At 36.9% G+C, this 22,044-nt stretch overlaps 1 protein-coding gene across 4 annotated transcripts; it reads left to right on the forward strand.

The window, feature by feature from the left end:
- Positions 1-359: 359 nt before the first annotated feature.
- Positions 360-22,014, forward strand: LOC101894368 (putative uncharacterized protein DDB_G0277255). 4 transcript variants are annotated; one of them, XM_020034654.2, is made up of 8 exons: positions 361-1,383; positions 5,035-5,238; positions 15,739-17,410; positions 17,949-18,601; positions 19,496-19,591; positions 19,680-19,850; positions 21,552-21,669; positions 21,736-22,014. In XM_020034654.2, the coding sequence occupies exons 1-8, from the start codon at positions 558-560 to the stop codon at positions 21,764-21,766; spliced, it is 3,771 nt and encodes a 1,256-aa protein (XP_019890213.1). In that variant the 5' UTR covers positions 361-557; the 3' UTR covers positions 21,767-22,014. The 4 variants fall into 4 exon arrangements, with proteins under 4 accessions (XP_058979524.1, XP_019890213.1, XP_019890212.1 ...); XM_059123541.1 differs by lacking the exon at positions 19,496-19,591 and having other exon boundaries at positions 360-1,383; XM_059123540.1 differs by having other exon boundaries at positions 363-1,383; positions 17,949-19,591; positions 21,736-21,892.
- Positions 22,015-22,044: the final 30 nt, after the last annotated feature.

Genomic DNA, 22,044 nt, shown 5'->3' on the forward strand with positions numbered 1-22,044 from the left:
AAATAAATAGCTATCAATTGAGCTGGAGGAGGTTGGTTAAATATTTGCGTTTTAGGTGCTATTTTGTTGTAGTTGTTGTTGCAAATAAATGTTGCCGGGTATTTGTTCAAAATGTCATGTTGTATTACAAAATAATTACCTGGCAGCAATTGAATGTTGTTGTTGTTGTTGCAGTTGTTGTATTCTGCATGTCTATGTCAATCAATAAATTGCCAAGTTAATTGCAACATAATTATTATGTAAATTGTTTGGCAAATAAACAGAATACATAAATATACACATACACATGTACACATACACATACATACACACATATACATGTCAATATTTTACTCAAAATAATATTCGAAACAACATTTCAATACTCATTTTCCTCTTCTTTTTGGGGATTTTCCTTTCCTCTTATCTTTACAGATAACACCCAGCGCAGCCACAGAACAAACGAAAATTCCCCACCATCAAAAAGCCAACACTCCTCCAAACCTGGAAAAACGCTCCACATATGCTGCTGCCACCGTTGAAGTTCACAGCGAACTTTCCGTCTACAGGTTTTAAGAATGCGCCTATTTAAAACGCGCAAATCCATCGATACTTTCAGTTCTGCCACAGCATCCCAGCACAGTGCGTCAGCCAGAGGAGGAGGAGCCAACGAAACGTATACCCAACACAATTCTTCACCCATAGCATCATGCGCCTCGAAGTTAACAAAATCGATCAGTGGCTCTTCATCGATATCCTCCTCGTTGCCCGATTTGCACGATAATTCGCCCGTAATGATTCTAAGCTGCACCAATTTGAATACAAGTGGCCTGGCGCCCAACACGAACAGCAGTGGTGCCAATTCCCACAATGCCAATAACATTAACATAAATGCCCACAACACCGCCCCCTCGTCGACGGCGAGCACAGCTCCGCCCACACCAAAATCAAATGAATCATTTCAAAACATCTCCCCCCAACAGTGTTCCACACCTGGCCTATCCTATCAACATTTGCAGAGTGGCCGTCAAACACCCTCCGCCCTCTCGGTGGCATCACTGAATGATGCCGTACTCCAGCGTCCCGCCAGTGTCCATTTGTTTGGTCACAAAGCCAATTCTTTGTTTTTGAATTATGGCGGCAGCAGTTCGAACATAGATCATGGACAGAGTCATCATTCGCCGGGAGGTGGTGGTGGCGGAGGAGGGCAATATCAAAAATATAGCTCTTCCCACAGTTCCAGAGGCGTTTTGGGCCAATTGCAAAAGAATTCCTCGTCGAGCAGCAGTTGCATCTATGAAAAATCGAATGGCCATGGAAGACAGAATGGCGGAAGCTTGAATACATCCATGACCCCAAATGGTTTGGGTAACAAGGAATCGGGCTCGTTTATGGGATCGAATGGTGAGTAAAGTTTTGAATTTTGGGGAAAACAGGGGAAATACTTTCCACAAATCTTCTACAGACAGGAGAAGTTCTAGAGTTCCTCTATGGATAGACACCCTGCTACAGGTCTTCTTTGGCCAGAAGAGCTTCTACAGGTCTTCTATGAACAGAAGACCTTCCACAGGTCGTCTATGGCCAGAAGACCTTCTACAGGTCGTCAATGGCCAGAAGACCATCGTAGGTCTTCTATCCATATCCAGTTCTTTAATGGCCAGCAGACCTTCTACAGGTTTTCTGTGGACAGTAGACCTTCGACAGCTCTTCTATGGATAGAAGACCTTCGACAGCTCTTCTATGGATAGAAGACCTTCGACAGCTCTTCTATGGATAGAAGACCTTCGACAGCTCTTCTATGGATAGAAGACCTTCGGCAGCTCTTCTATGGATAGAAGACCTTCGACAGCTCTTCTATGGATAGAAGACCTTCGACAGCTCTTCTATGGATAGAAGACCTTCGACAGCTCTTCTATGGATAGAAGACCTTCGACAGCTCTTCTATGGATAGAAGACCTTCGACAGCTCTTCTATGGATAGAAGACCTTCGACAGCTCTTCTATGGATAGAAGACCTTCGACAGCTCTTCTATGGATTGAAGACCTTCTACACGTCTTCTATGAATAGAAGACCTTCGACGGGTCTTCTGTGGATAGAAGACCTTCGACGGGTCTTCTGTGGATAGAAGGCCTTCTACAGGGCTTCTATGGATAGATGGCCTTTTACAGGTCTTCTATGGCCAGTAGACCTCCTACAGGTCTTCTATGGATAGAAGGCCTTCTACAGGTCTTCTATGACCAGAAGACCTTCTACAGGTCTTCTAAGGATGGATCTTTCAATGATTTTTTCAAGTCTCTGACAAGGCGTGGATTTTTTAAAAAAAAAATTGTCAGACTCTCTCTCTCTCTCTCTCTCTCTTTCAATGCAAAAGCTTGGATTTTTTAAGTCTCTCTTCCAATAACAAGGCCTGGATTTTTTAAGAATTTTTTAATTCTCTCTCTCCTTCAATGACAAGGCGTGGATTTTTTAAAGAATTTTTCAAGTCTCCCTCTCTCCCCTACAATGACTAGGCGTGGATTTTTTAAAGAATTGTTCAAGTCTCTCTCTCTTTCTTTTAACGACAAGGCGTGGATTTTTTAAAGAAATTTTCAAATCTCTCTTTCTCTTTCAACGACAAGGCTTGGATGTTTTAAAGAAATTTTCAAATCTCTCTTTCTCTTTCAACGACAAGGCTTGGATGTTTTAAAGAATTTTTCAAGTCTCTCTCTTTCAACGACAAGGTGTGGATTTTTAAAGAATTTTTTCAAGTGTCTCTCTTTCAACGACAAGCCGTGGATTTTTTTAAGATTTTTTTCTCAGGTATCTCTTTCAAAGACAGGGCGTGGATTTTTTAAAGATTTTTTCAACGCTCTCTTCCAACGACAAGGCGTTGATTTTTTAAAGAATTTTCAAGTCTCTCTTTCATGACAAGGCCTGAATTTTTTTCAAGAATGTTTTAAGACTCTCTTTCAATGTCAAGCCGTTGATTTTTTAAAGAATTTTTCAAGTCTCTCTCTTTTATGACAAGGACTGAATTTTTTTCAAGAATATTTTAAGACTCTCTTTCAATGTCAAGGTGTGGATTTTTTAAAGATATTTTCAACTCTCTCTCTCTCTCTCAAGGCGTGGATTTTTTAAAGAGTTTTTCAACTCTCTCTTTCAATGACAAGATGTGGATTTTTTAAAGATTTTTTCAAGTCTCTCCCTTTCAATGCCAAGGCCTGGGTTTTTTCAAGAATTTTTCTCTCTCTCTCTCTCTCTTCCATTTTTTTATTTTTTCTCCCTTTTCTGCTTCACTGTATGTGGCAGATCGTCTTTGCAACATTGTATTGCCAACTTTGCATAATTTCCTGTCCCGTAGGTTCCCAAAAGAAAAACCGAATCCTATACCTGATTTGACCATAAAAGCCATTAAAACAGGCAGCCCATCATCAAATACCAAAGATGTTCACTTTGTTGTCGTTGTTGTTGTTTTTTCTTAAATATCCATCCACATCCTCATCTTCGCCGGCATGTGGACATGTTTGACAGACAGTTCCCGGCCTGATTGACTGCGGTAGAAGTTAAACGCCAAAGTTATTTTGATGTACAATAAAATGCAATAAAAATTAAAATATTTTTTTCATTTTATTTTATTAAAAAAAAATGGTGTGTTGCCATTAACAATTATATTTCATCTAATACGAAACGCCGCAAACCGGAACAATTGTTGAGCTGCCAACAGCAGCTGGGGGATGGGGTATCTCTGCCAGCGGCCTTTGATTGAAAGCCACTTTGCCACACAACATGGTTTTGAGCTCTGGAGCAGAGGTATTGCCGGCTAATGACATTTTCCAATAAATAACAAATTGTTGGTTCGCCATTGGCCATCAGAGGCTTTAAGTGATATTCACTGAGCTGCGGATTATCCAAGGAATTTCGATAATTAACAAATATCGTTTGCTGGGCAAAGGAGTTTTCTAAAATTATATTTTCATGGCCAACCAAATGGCTTTGCCATAGCAAAGAGGAATTTAGTTGGATAACCAGGGAATTGCTGGAGGCAGAAGAGGGGATTTCGAGGAGATAGTGGTAGGTTTCTTGAGATCTTAGACAGAAATGCGATGAAAAGACCAGGATATACACCGAGGGGGGTAGAGAGTGTTTGAGATTTTTTAATTGAGTTTTGATGTGCAGATTGTTGGCCAGCCCTGGATTTGTAAGTAATTTCTGTAGACCAAAAGCCAGCTTATATTGCATATTTGGGTTCAGGGAACCTTGACTCCTTAGCTTTTTGTAAAACTCAATAAACAGTAAGGCTTTCAAATAATTTACTTCCCCGGCACTCAAATCCAAACGTTTCAATATTTTTAAGGGTAAAATTAAACCCATAACTTTGGAAATTGAAAACTTGGCGATTCTTTGTACAATTTCCATGGGAAGGACACTTAAAGTTACATCCAGCTTCCTGAGTTCTTCATAGTCCTTCTTCATCATAATAACTTGGAAATTTTCACCACACCTCTCCATCACTGCCAACTCTAGGGGTTTTGAAAAATCCCCAACCCAAGATTGTTGCGCCACCACAATTTTCATTATTTCCAATAGCTGTGGCAATTGCAATTTTCGATACCATTCATGGTGGAACTGGTTCAATTTTTGCCACATCAAATTTTCCGCCAACGTTGCATTTTTTGAAAATTCCAAAATATGGCAAGCAATTTTATAGATTTCATTTACATCCGTTGCATTTCGTAAAATTAACTCGGCCTGGGTAAATTGCCTGCCATGCATTTTCAGTTGAAATAACTCCGATTGGTTGGCAGCAATTGCCAGGGGGGTAATATGCAACAAAACCACCAACAATATTGAAAACTGCTGCAACAACATTTTCAGTTTTTTTATTTTGAAATTCGTATTCTCACTCTCCGTATGGCTGTTTATTCAAAATTGAACTGATTTGATAATTGCCAATCCCGGCATCCCCAATTTAACTGCTGCATATGATAAGATTTCAATTTTTTTTTTTTGTTTTTCAAATTCTCATATCAATTTTCGTTGTCGTTTTTTTTTTTTGCTTATTTCCTTCATTTTCAGTTCAATTACCCGATTATAAATTGGTTACGGCAGTGCCAGTCGTGGTCTTGGATGATGAACAAAAATCTGCCGCAACGACGTCATCATCACCATCTTCACTGCCTCCAACAGCAGCCGCCGCAACCACAACAACAGCCAGCAATAATTCAATATTGGGTGGAGGTTCAAGCCTAAGCCAGACAGCAACATCAAGCGCCAGAAATGGTAAGTGAGGTGTTTGTTATCTCTTATCAATACTCTGTGAAACCACGCCCACCATTCCCCCCAAATCCCACGAAATTGCGCAGAAAATTAAAATATATACATTTTTAAACAAAATTCATGTCGGGATTTTTTAAATAAATTGTTTCGTTCTAAAAAAATATTTTGAACTGATCTTTTGACTGAACTTTAGAAAATTAATAAACATTTTTTAGGCCTCAAACAAAATTCATGTCTGGATTTTAGAAAATTTTAGAATTTATTTCAAAAGTTAAAAAAAATATATCGAACTAAAAAAATATTTTAAAGACTTGAAAGACCCATTTTAAAATAAAAGGTAATTTTTAAACAAATTCTCAGTTTTTAAGAAATTTGTTAAGGCTCTCTTATAGATAACTTTTTCCATGCCTCTCAAATAAGTCTCGCTCTCAAATATAGAGCGTGAAATTTGTAGAGCCTCCCTTCCAAGATAAAGCGAGAATTTAGTAAAATATTGTAGACTCTTTTTCAAAGACAAAGCGTAAATTTTGCAGTTTTTTAGATGAATTTTTAGAGTTTCTATGTTAAAGGTAAAATTTATTGAGAACAAAAATTAATTCTATTAACAAATAGCATCCTAGCAGTCATATATATAGAGATATTCCTTAGGGTCCCCTTTAACATTTTTTCAACCTCTTCTTTATACCCTCCACCATACGTGGTATGAATGGTATATCTAAGACGATTTTGCCCTGTCCGTCCGTCTGTCCGTTTGTTGTAATTGCGCCAGAATAAAAACGAATAAGAATAGAAAGCCAAGATTTTGCACAGATCAGTCTTTTATCTGCAGACAGGTCAAGTTCGAAGATGGACTATATCGGTCCACGATATCGTATAACCCCCATATAACGGTACCCACCGATATTCGGTGTTTTGATGATTGGTGCCAAATATCTTAATGAAATTGTCTGAAAATCCACAAAAGGAGTTCCTTCTGAGTATTTTACCCTCTGAAAGAATATTGTCTATATAGGTTCGTCATATAACGGTACCTCCCTATATTCGTTATTTTGATAATTTCAACTACATTTTTGAATAGAATTCGTAATGGGTACTACAGTCTGTGACAGCAAATTGTCTATGCAGGTCCAGGTCTTCGTATAGGCTCCATATATCAGTACCTCTATATTCGGTATTTTGACGTTTTTATGTACAATATTCACCGAAATTGTTTGAGATGTCGTATTTGAAGTTCCCAAGGTACAATATTCACCGAAATTGTTTGAAATTTCATATTTGAAGTTCCCAATAGGTACTACAGCCTGTGACAGAAAATTCCAGGCCCCCGTCTTCGTATAGATCCAAAAAAAAAAATACGGCAACTCCCTATATACGGTATTTTTAAAATTGTTATTTATTCTTTTGGAAATTTTAAAAATTCTGTCCAAATGGTGGAGGGTTTTCAAATGCTCATTTACGTAGTAAAAAAATTGCCTTTTTGTAAAATATTCTAGGGAAAGAAGACTTTCTATAGCTAAAATACCTTATAAAGGTCTACTTCTAAAAAATATTTTCTACAAGTCCGCCTTTGGAAAATTTATTTATGATTTGTTTCTTAGATCCATCACTCCTTTCTCAGAATAATACGTTAGCTTTAACATTTTATTGAGAACAAAAGTTAATTTGTTTTAAGCAGTTCAATATTTTTTCGTGGATTTGTTCCTTAGATCCATCACTCCATTCTCAGAATAATACGTTACATTAAAAATTTTATTGAGAACAAAAATTAATTTGTTTTAAGCAGTTCATTATTTTTTTGTGGAACATTTATTGAGATCAAAAATTGATTGATTTTAATTTTGCACTGTTGTTTGATTTTGCCATTCAATCCATCCTTTTTCACTAAGAATAATACCTTTCATTAATTTTGTTTTCTTTCAGACTCTATTTTCAAAAAAAAAAAAAACATAATGACCCTCTTGGCTATCATTATTTGTAAAAAAATTGATAAATATAATTGTGGCCACCATTGAGAAATTGTTGTAAAAATTTTATTTTACCTTTTATCATATTTAATACTGAATATTTAAAATTCCAAAGAATAAATTTGTTGAGATTTAACTTTTTATAGTCCAATTTCAAATTTAACTCCTTTCACAATTTCTAAATTCCACGAAATATTTAACTATCAGCTAGAAATTTTTATTAAAACCCGTGAAAATAACCATTAAAATTTAACCTAAATTCCAATATCCTTAATGCCCCAAAATTCCTCTACGCTTTTCTTTGCGTACGCACATCAAATAAATTAGATGATTTTAATGGCTCTATTTGTATTTTTTTTTTAGAAGAACATTAAATTTTGAACCCCTATTTGTTTATTATTTGTTTCTTTTTTTATTTTTGATTTCAAATCCATTGAATGAAAAGCTAAAAAAAGATCAAAATGGTCATTTCTTGCTTTGAGATTTATAAGAAATAGTTAAGCCATTAATGTTAGCCACAATAAATGAAATCATAAAATCACAGTTTTACAAATCATCTAAACAATTGCTCAGGCCTACACCTAATCTGGCCAATAAAAAAGAAGGCCAATATCATGTGTTGTCCATTAACTGTTTTAATGTTTATTAATATTAAACCATATTTGAAAGTTTAGATTTGATTGTCGATGGTAGCTTATAACTCACGTACCACCACAGCGGCATCAGCATGTGGTGATTTTTCGTGGTTTTCCACTCTTTTGTTGTTAGTTTTTTCTACAAATCTTTTTTGGTGGGTTTGTGTGTGTGACCATGTTGACCATAAAATATCTTTTGTGTGAGTTTTTTTTTCTCTTCTTAAAAGACAAATGGACAAAATACCATTTGTTGTCTACTTCAGTAGATAAAGTTCAGTTTTGGACTCCATCCAGCCATCTTATTTGGCCATAAACCCGTTCAGACATTTATGGCCGCTCAGTGATAATAGCCATGAAATCATAACATTCTCGTACATTTTTCTTTATCACATTACCAGGGCTTAAAAACTCTTTTGCATGCTTTCCAGTGACCACGACAACGATCATCATCACCACCATCGCCACCATCATCTCCGCCACCTACTTTTCCCATATAATCATTATGATGGTAATAATATTTGTTAATATATTGTTAATGTTATGTTAAATGCCATATGTGTCAAATAAAATTGCATGTGATTAGAGGCGTGTGCTTGTGTCAGTCTATATGGTGGTGGGGCGGTGTGGTTTTTGTGGTGAAAAGCCATAAAACGGAATCAGAAATTGTAGCGGAAATATTGAAATTGCTGTAAGCTTTGGCATATTGGCAAAATAAGAACAGTGCAATCGTTCGACTAAGCCATAGAGAGGAATGTGTGTCAGGAAATGACTGAAGTTTAACCAAGTTCGGTTATGTTTGAAAAGTAATAAGCTAGGAATCGTATCGTCATACAGAAAACAGATCCTAAATATTAAATACCTTTGGTAAAGCTTCTACAGATTGGACCATTTTTTCAAGTTGCTTTAGAGAATATATTTTCATAGATGTTCTACGCATAGAAAAAGTCTGATAAAAAGATCGGATATATATGGAACCCTTTAATACTAATAATTCAAAGTTTTGACATCCTACAAGTCTTCCAAAGGAAGAACTGTTTCAAGAATTTCAACAAGTCCTTCCTATAGGTTTCTGATACATAACTTAAATTTATTGAGAACAAAAATTACTTGAAGTTTCACACATTTTTTCGGATCCAGCTACTCGAATTTGAATTACAATTTTATTGAGAACAAAACATTAATTATTTTATAAGCATAGTTTAACCATTTTTAAATCCAATATTCCAATTTTAAATTAAAAACAAGCTAAATTGCCGAAAGATGTATACCCCCCGCCTTGAGTTATGATTATTTAAACTGTTGACCCTTTATGGGCCAGGTTTCGAAGCAGTTGGCCAATATTGACCAATTCGTAACCGACCTAAGACTGATATAAATATTACAACGTGCCAGATTTGGACTATATCAACTACTTCCTATACTTTGTATTGGAAAAATGTGGAAATATGCGTGAGGTATTGGAAATTGTGACCTTTTTTGGGTGAGGTACAGGAAGGGGTTGGTCGATACCAATCACCTTCACAACAGATTTTCCGTTAACAAAAATGTTTGGATATGTGTAATTTGAAGAGAGTTTAACGGTTACTTCGCGATTTATAAGCGTACTAGAAGGAGAACGACGATATATCCCAATAAAAATAATGGCATGGGTGAAAATTGAAGAGAACAGGATGCTTATTTCGGATTTTATGAGCGTTATGACACTTTGTGGGGGAGGTACCAGAAGAAATGGTCCGATCTCTATCATCTATTTAACAGATCTTGTGTTGATGGAAATATTGAGATGTAACAAGTCTGAATAGAATCGAATGTTAATTTTGCGTTTTATGAGCTTCATAGATATTCAAAAAGTTTACCCTTTTTGGGGAAGGTACTAGAAGGATTGGACTGATATTTTCCATCTTCACATCAGATCTTGTGTTAGTAGAAATAAAGGGATTTGTGAAATATGAAGAGAACCGGATGCATATTTCGGATTTTATAATCGTTTTGGTTATTCAAAACGTTGAACCTGTGTGAGGGAAGTACCAGAAGGAATGGTCTGATGTCTACCATCTTCATAGCAGATCTTGCGTTGACAGAAATATTGAGATGTACCAAGTCTGAATGGAAATATTGTCCCTTTGTGGGAGAGTGGACCGGTATAGCCAATCTCCGAACTCGATCTAAGTTTGAAAATAATATTACGATGTACCAAGTTTGGACCAAAGCGGATACTCCCTTCGAGAGTTATCGTGGCACCAGCCAGACAGACGTACGGACATCGACTCCAAATGTTCTGAAACGGATTTGTTCCAAACAGACCTAAGGTCTAAACCCGTTATTTCGATGAGGCAGCCATATGGCTGAGGGTATAATTAATTGTTTTTTCCATGGACCCAACCATTGGATTTTAAATTTTATTGAGGACAAAAATTTATTATTTATTGTAATCCTGACAAAAACTAATGTTAGTTCAGAGGTCTTGATTTCTAATCTTCTATTGGTGGAATACGAGGGGTTTCATGGCTAGATGATTTTTTGACAGTTTATTGAGATATATATTTATTTGCTTTATTAAGAACAAATATTGATGGTTTAACTTCAATCCCAATATCGACTGACTTTAGTTCAGAGTGGACTCATAGCAAGTGTCCGGATTAACCTCCTTTATAAGGATTTATTTGAGGTGTATGCAATGGAATTAAAATCCACCGGCTTAACTAAATCCGATTTATTGAGAAAATTAATTGTTTTTCATACGCTCTCTATTCCATTTTCTCTATTGTAGTTCTTATTTTCATCCAAGTCCAATATCTAGATTTTGATTTAGAAATTTCATGGAGAAAATTTTACATTTAAGCTGAAATACTTTTTCTAAATAGTATAATGAAACTAAGTATGCTTCTTTATTCGTCACTACTTCTGTAGGGAGATTAAATGTTATATTTCATAGCACAATACTTTGTCATTTTTCAATCCCCACGTCAACATTTTATATTTTACTTCTTAATGACATAAATATTACACAATAAATAAAATATTATTTTTTTTTTCAATTTCGCCCCCTACATTCACATGTATTTCAAATGTTGGCTTATTCTCTTTATTTGGTAATATGCCAGTAATTTATTTCCGTTTCCAATAAAATACAACACTTTGATGGTTTCAATCAATTTTGCCAACTGTCTGCAGTTAAAGTTAAAGAATGTTGATGATTGACATTTAATGACAGGTGTAAAATAACTATAATTCTATGAAAGACAAAGACAGGCACATTGTAGAATTTAATGACTCTGTACAACAAACCGATGACATTGTAATTGGAATTGTTTGTAATTATTATGTTATACAAACCAACTAAATGGTAAACAATCTAAACATTTCTGGCCCATACCATGGGCTGCCAGTTGGATTTTTGACAGTTATATTGACGTATCGAATATTTTGTCTATATCAAATCTTAACGAGAACAATGAACTTTAGATTTAACGTTCAATTGCTTTTGGCCACAATTGTCTATGGTAACGTTGTTTTTTCTTTTTTCTCAATTTTATGTTATAACCGATTGGTGGAACAAGATTTCTAATAACGCCACAACATGCGGTTATTGTATATTTCATGAAATCCATTATTAACCCATTTTTCACCATTTATCAACATATAGACGACATAACTTCCCTCAACAAACTACCGTATTACGTTGTCTGCCGCATACTTTTCTTTCGAGTCTTTTTGCTCTCTTCTTTCTGCCTTTTTGTCACCCACCATTCAGTGGCACAAATATATGTCATGTAAATGTGTTAAATACTGTAATTTTTTTATTGGAGTTGTTGGTAATTCGATACATAATGCCGTGGCTGTGTTCACTTCTGCGAATGAAATGACATGGCAAAACTTCCTATTTACCGATTACTTACTTTGCAATTATGAGGCTTTTACTGGCATAATTTAAAAAAATAAATAAATAAAGCGGGAGACAAGGCCTTAAGTTAAGTAACAGGAAATTTTTGTAAGAAGGAACTAAGAAATGTTTTATGTAATTACCATATAATCTGAAATTTGTTGAGATTTAAAATTGATTGTTTTTTTACCAAGAAGACAATTTGTGATATTTTATTATATCATATAGTTTATTGAGAACAAAAGTTGATTCTATGCTTTTGACTCGCCAGCCTTCCTGCTACTGTAGTTTATCACACAGACATCTTGGAATCTGAAATAAAATCACTTGGTTATTTTTAAATTCTCTACACCATACAACTCACATTAGCAGTTCGCTTTTCTTACCTGAAACCATAATTTCCATCTTGCCAATATGAAAAATCTCCCATTTGGCTTAAGAATCCCATCAAATCCCATAACAAATTATATGTTATGTGAACCGAATTCAGGACGGTAATCTTGATTGTTTTGATAAATTTAGTTTGAAAATCAAAGTTGTATCTTTTGCAAATGAACTGAAAATTGTGCGTACGTGAGATGGGATTTTTTTTATTATTATATCCTCGACAATAAATGAACAAAGAACGAAGACAATAAGTTTTGCAAAAGTAATCGAATTGAAGTTGAGGTAATGATCAGAAATCATCTCGACCCAAAAGATGGTTGTAATTGTAAAATCGTGGAAAATGGTGCAATATTTTTTATTCATGCCCTGTAATGCTCTTTGAATTACAAGACTACTTTGCATAATTTCAGGCTAAAAAATTGGTAAGATGTAAGAGGTTTTATTCATTTTGCTCCGGATAACTTGTAAAATTCTTATATGCACCAATTACTGAATATTGGTTATCTTTGCTTCTCCGCAAGCCCTCTATTGTAATTTCTTCATTTATGAGTGATAAAATATCCAAAATTCTTGGAAAGGCTGGATATTGGTATTTTCATAACTAAATCTAAACGATAATTACTTACATTTTCCATTTTCTCGGAGATGTTTTTAAAAAAGTTTATCCCCAACACCTCCTCAGTTGATTTGACTTAACAGTATTTTCTAAAAGTTCCTCGCCATTACAAAAATATTTGCGAACAATGAAATTTCGAGTAGAATTGAACCTTTAAATGATATCCATTTTAATTGCAATTTTATGAGCTCCAAGACATGCCATCCATAAACCTTTTCTCAAAAAAAAAAAAAAATATTTCACTCTTGAGGCACAGTCAACAAACAAAAGAAAATGCAATCAGCCAAGTATCAACTCTATTGAGGCTATTGTGAAATTTCATTTGTATGGGCACACATGTGAATACCCAAGAATGAAAGCTCTATACAATGCCGCGGTCGCATTCACCGTCATGAAAAGTTATGGTAACTTTTACATCATGTCTCCTTTCATGTAAAAACATCTCTTAACTATCTTAAAGCGAACACAACACATATCACATTGTCGTCGTGTTCTATAACTTGAAGTGTCAAATGTTTGAACTATTTGCATTTGTCTTGAATGCCCAGCAAACCACAAAACTTCTTCTTCCTCCACTCAAACTTCAATTCTATGCGAATAGACCATTCAAACACTGCAACGAAACACAAAAAAAAAAAAAAAAACATTGAAAAACAAATGTCTTTCATATTGTATTGTGTCGGAACAGTTGTGGAACCCACTTACCATGCTTCCTGAAATCTATGTATTTTTCTGTCTGCCCTTGTGTGTTTGTATGGCGGCATGTAAGGAAGTCTGCTATTTGGTGTGTTATCGAACTGTGTTTGTTGTTCCTCAAAGAAAGTCTTTGGAGATTTGTGTTGAAAAGTTACCCTAAGGCGGCACGTGTTCATGTTGATTATTATTTTGCCATTGGCATTGATCATCGATGTTTGACGACAATGGACATGGTAAGACGAGAGGACATGCTTGTTGGGCTTGTGGTTCCAGTGCTGTTTGGTGGCAGGCTGCCTGTTTGGCTGGCCTACAGAGTTTCTCTCTGGCATCATGTGCTAATTCAATATTGATTGGTGTTGATAGTTAAGCTTATTGGCAACGCCTTTGGAAAACCTATAAATGGCTTTGCTTCCGACTTGTGGTTAGAAAGGTTTTTCTCCTTTCCAATTGTAGTTTCGTATCGTTTATTATCTTTTTGTGTTTTAAGGCGTCACAATTTATTAGAGCATTATGATTAGCCATGGTCCACACACAGGCAATTATCTTTAGAGTTATATGAAACTGCTATTCTTGTAAACAATTCCTTGAAAATATCTCTATCCGGTAATTTATTGAGAACAAAAATTAATTTATTTTTAAAATGTAAAGGCATCATTCCTTATCTTCTTCTCTATCGGCTAATCATTCTCAGTGAACTGATAACAAGTTAATTGAAGCAATCAAGGCATTGCAATGACGGGATCTTGTGAAGAGAAAAGAGATTTCAGTTAAAACGGGGATATTATTTTTAAAAATATATTATACATTACATTCATGATAAAGAAAACGAAATATAGGTGAGCATTGTTTTTTGTGAAATGACCCAAAGTGAGATAAGAATTTCTTTTTTTGCACATTTTGTGAAATTGGGTTAATAAACTGAACAGAATTATTGAAATATTTTCATAAATTTGTTTTGAACCAAAAAACCGTGAAAATCAAAAAAAAACAAGTAAAAAACATTAGGTTCGGCCGGGCCGAACTTTTAATAACCTCCACCATTGGATAATGAAAACATTTTTATATAAAAGTGTCTGAATTCAAACGTATCCCACTTTAAACTACAAATACCAGTAGGAACATTTGGTCGATAACGCTGTTAAATTTTTCAAAAAACCATAAAGATGGTTAGGCCGTTATATGAGGGGCCATACAAAAACGAGAACCTCTATAGGCAATTTTATACTTCAAGGATTGTCATCTACCAAATCTTATAAAATATCGAATATCGGTAGGTATCATTATATGTGCGCTATAGGAAAACGTGGACCTTAATATTCAATGTTCCGCCGACGGAACTAGAACCTATTGCGAACTACAAATACCAATTTTTAGACAAATCCACGCAAAAAAATCATCAAAATATCGAAAATCCGAAGGTACCATTATGTGGGGGCTATGCGAAAACGTGGGCATATACATACTATGTTCCGCCACCGTAGCTAGAGCCCATTATGAACGAACGAAAATATTAATTTTTAGACAAATCCGTGAAAAATGTGGCAAAATTCATCAAAATACTGAATATCCAGAGGAATCATTATGTGGGACTTTAGGAAAACGTGGACCTGTACATACAAAGTTGCGCTACCGCAACTGGAACCCATTATGACCTACAAATACCAATTATCAGACAAATCCGTGAAAAATGTGGCAAAAATCATTAAAATACCTAACATCGGAAGGTAACGTTACATAGAGGCTATACCATATCGTGGACCGATATACCTGATTTTCAATACCAACCGTCCTAAACATAATACACATTATTGTGCCAAATTTTAAAGCTCTACGTCAAATAATGTGGGCTGTATCCTGATTTCAACATCATTCCTTATCTCCATTTTTATCAAATAGTCATTCACATTGAGTTGATGACAAGTTCATTGAATCAATCAAGGGTTCTATAGTGTGATTCTGTAACGTATTTTTTGAGTAACCGATATTGGTAAATTTAAAATGCTTATAAATTCGTAAATTAACGAAAATTGTCGGCAACATCGCGGCCGAAATAAAAAAAGTCGCTAAGTCCTACCCATAGCAAAAGTGCTGACAGCTTTAATTTAAACTTTTCATTCATGATTTAGCTTTTTAATTTTACCGTCGTTTGTCGGTGTATTAATCTCTGATCCACGAAGGTTGAGTCCGAAAGGACACCTGTTTGTAAAATTATCCCCAAAAAAATTTAAATGAAATGATAGATATAGACTTAGTATAGCTGTGATAAATATTCTGTGAGCTATTTACCAAAATTTTAATTTATTCTACTTTCTCCCATTGCAGTTTTCACCTGGGGCAAACGCATGAGTCGAAAACTGGATATACTGAAGCGAAACGATACAAATACCCATAAATCGCATACGGATATACGCAGTCTCTTCAATTCCCCGGTACACAATGCAAACACAAGTAACGGCGGCACTGGGGCGTCATCCCAATCGAAAGAATCTTATCAAGTGAGTACTTTGAAGAAGTGCAAATCGGGCCCCATTGAGACAATTAAAAAACAGGAGCAGCAGCAGCAGCAACAAAGAAACCAAAGTATCAAGCAAACCATAAGAGCTTGTGAAAATGAATCTACCCAATCGGCCTCTAATACCCCCACCCATTCGGTGCAAGCCAGGCCACAAAAGGCCATTAAGAACTTCTTCCATCGCATTGGATCAACGGGTATGTTGAATCACAAGTCCCACAATCTCATCAAGGCAGCCGAACCCAGTCATCACAGTTCAAGCACGTCCCTGTACCGCAGCAGTTCAACAAGTCAGCTGAACTCCTGTTCCTATGTAAAATGTGACGATCCCAGTGATGGCCTGAATTTGGCCAATGGCCAGAAGAGACAGTCGATGAGTGGTCTACCAAACAATTTGGGTGGCAAACCTGGCAACAACATGTCTGGGTCGGGTATTAAATCCAGCAGCTGCGATGACATAGCCAAGGTGGGTCAGATAATCACATCGCCGTCAAGTTCAAATGATGCCAGTTCTGCCACATCTCCACAAAATTCCTCAGATGCCAATCAAAGACGTGGAGCATTTCCATATGCCTTTCTACGCTCAAGGCTCTCGGTTTTGCCGGAGGAGAATAACGGTTCGGTTCTAAAGCAGCCTTCCCTCTCAAGTCTCCACCAACTTGGCGAGCATTCTTCACAGGCCCAAAGTTCACATCAACAATATCTGCAAGTCCACTCCTCACCACTGCCGAAACATCGCAACTCTACCATTCTACCTGCCACCGAAACGGAACTCTCCCAAATGATTGACACCCTCTCAGTTGCCAGCTCAACACCGAATCATGGTGTCAAGATGATATATCGCAATGATTCGCTCAACAAACGTTATTCCTCGGACGATAGTGCTATTAGCAATTGTTCGCCGGTCCTGCAGGGCAGCAGCGGTGGTGGCGGTGGCGGCAGCTCTCAAAATTCCACGGTCGGCAGCAACGGCAGTGGTGATGTGTCGCGCAACAACAGCATCACTTCCAAGGACTGGGAACCACTTTACCAAAGATTAAGTAGTTGTCTAAGTTCAAATGAATCGGGTTATGACAGTGACGGCGGTAACAATACCAGCCGTCTGAGCAATAGTCTGGGTATCTCCAGCATAGGAGATACAGAATCTATTGCATCGGGTACACTGAAACGGAATTCCCTTATATCGCTTGCCTCCTCGGAGGGTCTAGGCGGCGGCGGAGGAGCTGGTGGTGGTGGCAGTAATACCCTTCGATCCAGCAGTATTTGCAGTACCATAAGTGGTCCTGTCTCATTGGGTGGCTATAACTATGACTATGAGACGGAGACCATACGTCGTCGCTTTAGGCAAGTCAAATTGGAACGGAAGTGCCAGGAAGACTACATTGGTGTGGTGCTGTCACCCAAAACGGTGCAGACATCCAACAATGAACAGCAGTATCGCTATTTGATTGTGGAAATTGATCCATACGGCATGGCCCAGAAGTAAGTACAAAGGATTTTTTTTGTTGATTCCGTCATGGAAGAATTATAGATCCAGCTCTGGTACCTTTATAGCTCTTAGAAAAGGAGCTCTAGCTCGTCTATGGTTCATAGAGAAGCTCTAGCTCGTCTATGGCTCATAGAGGAGCTCTAGCTCGTCTATGGCTCATAGAGGAGCTCTAGCTCGTCTATGGCTCATAGAGGAGCTCTAGCTCGTCTATGGCTCATAGAGGAGCTCTAGCTCGTCTATGGCTCATAGAGGAGCTCTAGCTCGTCTATGGCTCATAGAGGAGCTCTAGCTCGTCTATGGCTCATAGAGAAGCTCTATCTCGTCTATGGCTCATAGAGAAGCTCTATCTCGTCTATGGCTCATAGAGAAGCTCTAGCTCGTCTATGGCTCATAGAGGAGCTCTAGCTTGTCTATGCTTCACAGAGAAGCTCTAGCTCGTCTATGGCTCATAGAGGAGCTCTAGCTCGTCTATGGCTCATAGAGCAGCATCTATTTCTATCTAATCTTCCAATTTATCCTGTTTTCTTTCAGAGATGGCCGCCTACGCCTGGGTGATGAAATTGTCAATGTAAATGGCAGTCATTTAAGGGGCATACAATCCTTCCAAGAAGTTCAACGGCTGCTTAACTGTTTTGTGGACAATTGCATCGATTTGGTCATAGCCCACGATGAGGTGACGACCATAACCGATTTCTATACCAAAATCAAAATTGATGGCACCACCAATCATTATCATGGACAAATGTTGGAGTCCAATCAACAGCAGCAGCAGCAACAACAACAGTCTCAGAAACAGAAACAACAGCAACAAGGCGATCTGTATAGTTCCATGCAATCCCTTAATGCTGACTCGGGTCCGCAGCCGCCGCAGACACGTAATGATTATTTGGCAAGGGCCAGGAAACGGCTGAGTTATACCCAACGGACCCAGAGTACCGACAGTATCAATAGCTATGATTTACATAGCCTGCAATTGGCTTTGGACCACGAACGGGATGAAGATGACACAGCCTCATTGGCCAGCACCTCGACGATAAGTTCCCGCATGGACATGAGCAACTCGGGTATGGCAAGTATGCCGCCATCGATGCCATTGATGCAACATCGGCGGTGTTCCACCCCACGGCATTCAATGGATGCCGCTGCCATGGAACATTTGAGGCGACGGGCCCGTTCCTCTTCAGGTCAGCGAAATTTGGAATTATCGCCATTGCTTTATAATCCCACGCCGGAATACACACCTGTCTATAACAATCGTTCGGCGAGTGTGTCTCTGGCAACGCATACGATAAGCGATGATGAGAAATGGCAGCTATTGAATCGAAAACGCTGCTCTGAGGGCGCAGCTTTGTTGACACCTCTCTCGGCTGGCAAAGAAGTGCGCAGCTCTTCGCTGAGCATTGAAACCCGCAAAGCTAGTCTTGTAAGTCAGAGCAGTGTTGAGAGCAATCCCAGCTCAAGTACCTCAACGGCAGGTGGTGGGGGAGGAGGCGGAGGAGGTTTTTCTTCCCGCTCCCATTACACCCGCAATTCAATCAATCTCTCAAATTCGCATTATCGTTCGTTGCGCTTTGCCCACTCCCGTCTCAGTTCGTCGCGTTTAAGTTTATTTTTACAACCAAATAACTCCTCCTCGGCCGCAGGCACCGCAACAACAACAAACACATCACCAACAACAACAACACAATCAAATAACAGTACACATAACACTAATAATCCACTTAAAAAACAACAACAAACTAATAATTTTACAACAACCAAAATTGCTTTAAATAACCAACAACTTGAGGACGACAACAACACAACTGACTCGGAATCACCATTGCCAACAGATTCAATTCATGATCTCAGTAATACCAATAAATCCGCCCAACAACAACAACAACAACAGGAAAAACAAACAAATTGCACAGCTTCAGCTTCCCTAAACTTTAATCAATTAACCAAACATCAGCACCACCACAACCAACAACAACAACATCATCATCTAAATGTCTCCTCTTTAGTCGGTAACAGATCATCAACATCTTCATCTTGTTCTTCTTCTTCCTCGTCCTCATATCTAACCCCCACGGCAGCCATGTTGCAACATCATCGGCCCTCGTTGCCCGTGGTAAAACTAACCATAAAGGATGAAGAAATGGCCGAAGTTATACGGGCTTCGATGAGTGAGGGTAATGTCCTTAACAACATTTTAATACTTTTTTTAGCATTTCCTAAACCATCCTCCGTTATTGAGAATGTTATTTTTAATTTCCACAGGTTCTCGTCGTGGCACCCCCAAAATCGTAACCTTTTTCAAGGGACCCGGCCTCAAATCCTTGGGTTTCAGCATTGTGGGTGGCCGAGACTCGCCCAAGGGCAATATGGGCATATTTGTGAAGACAGTATTTCCCAGTGGACAGGCAGCCGATGATGGTACATTGCAGGCGGGTAAGTCGGATTTTTTTTTCAGAAAATATTTTTGACAAATAAAAATATTTTTTTTTAATAAAAAACAATTAAAAAAGCTGAATACCCTCCACCATTTGGAACGAATTTGGCAATTTTCAGAAAAAGAAAAAAATCCGTTAAAATCTTAAAAATGCCAAATGTAGCCGTCATAATAGGGTCGCAACGACGTGGACCTCCACAGAAATGTTTTTGTTAAAAGCTTCAGTACCCATTACGAACTTCAAATACCAAATTTGAAACAATTCCGGCGAATAATGTTGCTAAAATCATCAAAATACCAAATATCGACAGGTACCTTTATATGGGAGCTATAGGAAGACGTGGACCTGCACAGACAATTTTTTTGTTAAAAGCTCCAGTACCCATTACGAACTTCAAATACCAAATTTAAAACAATTCCGGCGAATAATGTCGCTAAAATCATCAAAATACCAAATATCGACAGGTACCTTTATATGGGGGCTATACGAAGACCTACATCTGCACAGACAATTTTCTGTCATAGGCTGTAGCATCCGTTACGAACTTCAAATACCAAATTTGAAACAATTCCGGTGAATAATGTCGCTAAAATCATCAAAAAACCGAATATCGGGAGGTACTGTTATATGGGGGCTATACGAAGACGTGGACCTGCACAGACAATTTTCTGTCATAGGCTGTAGCATCCGTTACAAACTTCAAATACCAAATTGGAAACAATTCCGGTTAATAATGTCGCTAAAATCATCAAAATACCGAATATCGGGAGGTACCGTTATATGGGGGCTATACGAAGACGTGGACCTGCACAGACAATTTTCTCTCATAGGCTGTAGTATTCATTACGAACTTCAAATACCAAATTTAAAACCATTCCGGTAAATAATGTCGCTAAAATCATTAAAATACCGAATATCGGGAGGTACCGTTATATGGGGGCTATACGAAGACGTGGACTTGCACAGACAATTTTCTGTCTTAGGCTGTAGTATCCATTACGAACTTCAAATACCAAATTTGAAACAATTCCGGTGAATAATGTCGCTAAAATCATCAAAATACCGAATATCGGGAGGTACCGTTATATGGGGCTATACGAAGACGTGGATCTGCACAGACAATTTTCTGTTGTAGGCTGTAGGATTCATTACGAATTTCAAATACCAAATTTGAAACAATTCCGGTGAATAATGTCGCTAAAATCAACAAAATACTGAATATCGGAGCTGCTGTTATATGGGAGCTATACGAAGACGTGGACCTACTCCACCCATTTTCAATACCAAAAGTCCCGCAGACATTATATATATTTGAATAAAATTTTATCAACTTAATTCATTTCGTTCGGAAGCTAGAGTGATTTCCACAGATGGATAGGCGGACGGACATCGCTAAATCGACATCGAATTTAGGCTGATCAAGAATATATATACTTTGTGGGGTCTAAAATGTATATTTCGAGGTGTTACAAACGGAATGACGAACTTAATATACCCTCCATACTATGGTGGAGGGTATAAAAAAATTTTAAATTTAAATTTAAAATTTTTATAAAAAAAATAATTTATAAAAATTTTTAAATTTAAATTTAAAATTTTTATAAAAAAACTTTTTTGGAAACGAACATTGAAAATAGATAAATTTCCATAAAAAAAAATAAATTTCACTATTTCAAAATCAATTTTTTTTATTTTGCAGGTGATGAAATCATTGAAATCAATGGTACTTCTGTGCAGGGCATGAGCCATGCCGAAACTATTGCATTATTCAAAAATGTACGCGAAGGAGCAATTGTTTTGAAAGTTTTAAGGAGAAAGTAAGTTGAAAATATTGATAAAAAAATATAAATTTTAATAATTGTCCTTTTTTTTTGAATTTTTAGATTGCAAAAGGCTAAATCCATGGGAGCTTGAAACTAAATATATTTTTAAACATAAGTTGTATTTCTAAATTTATTCTAAATATATTCTAAATTTATCCTAAGTTATTATTTTATAAAAAAAATATATATATATTAAGTTAATTTCAGTATAAAAAATAAATTGTATATTTTTTCTCTTTACCTTTTTTTTTTGTTAATTATAAAATTGTATTTATAATTAAAAAAATAAAAAAAATCTATTTGTAATTGAATGTACATTTAAGAAATATACAGCGTACAAAATATATACCCGTTTTGAAACTAATAAAA

The sequence above is a fragment of the Musca domestica genome, unplaced genomic scaffold (assembly GCF_030504385.1).
Source record: "Musca domestica strain aabys unplaced genomic scaffold, Musca_domestica.polishedcontigs.V.1.1 25, whole genome shotgun sequence".
Taxonomy (NCBI): domain Eukaryota; kingdom Metazoa; phylum Arthropoda; class Insecta; order Diptera; family Muscidae; genus Musca; species Musca domestica.

Bases quoted from the DNA above. Each gene is read 5' to 3' on its own strand.
- LOC101894368 (XM_059123540.1), top strand. From the start codon at position 558: ATGCGCCTATTTAAAACGCGCAAATCCATCGATACTTTCAGTTCTGCC. The intron at 1,384-5,034 runs GTGAGTAAAGTT...CTTCATTTTCAG, and splicing joins CTCGTTTATGGGATCGAATG to TTCAATTACCCGATTATAAA. The intron at 19,851-21,551 runs GTAAGTCGGATT...TTTATTTTGCAG, and splicing joins TGATGGTACATTGCAGGCGG to GTGATGAAATCATTGAAATC.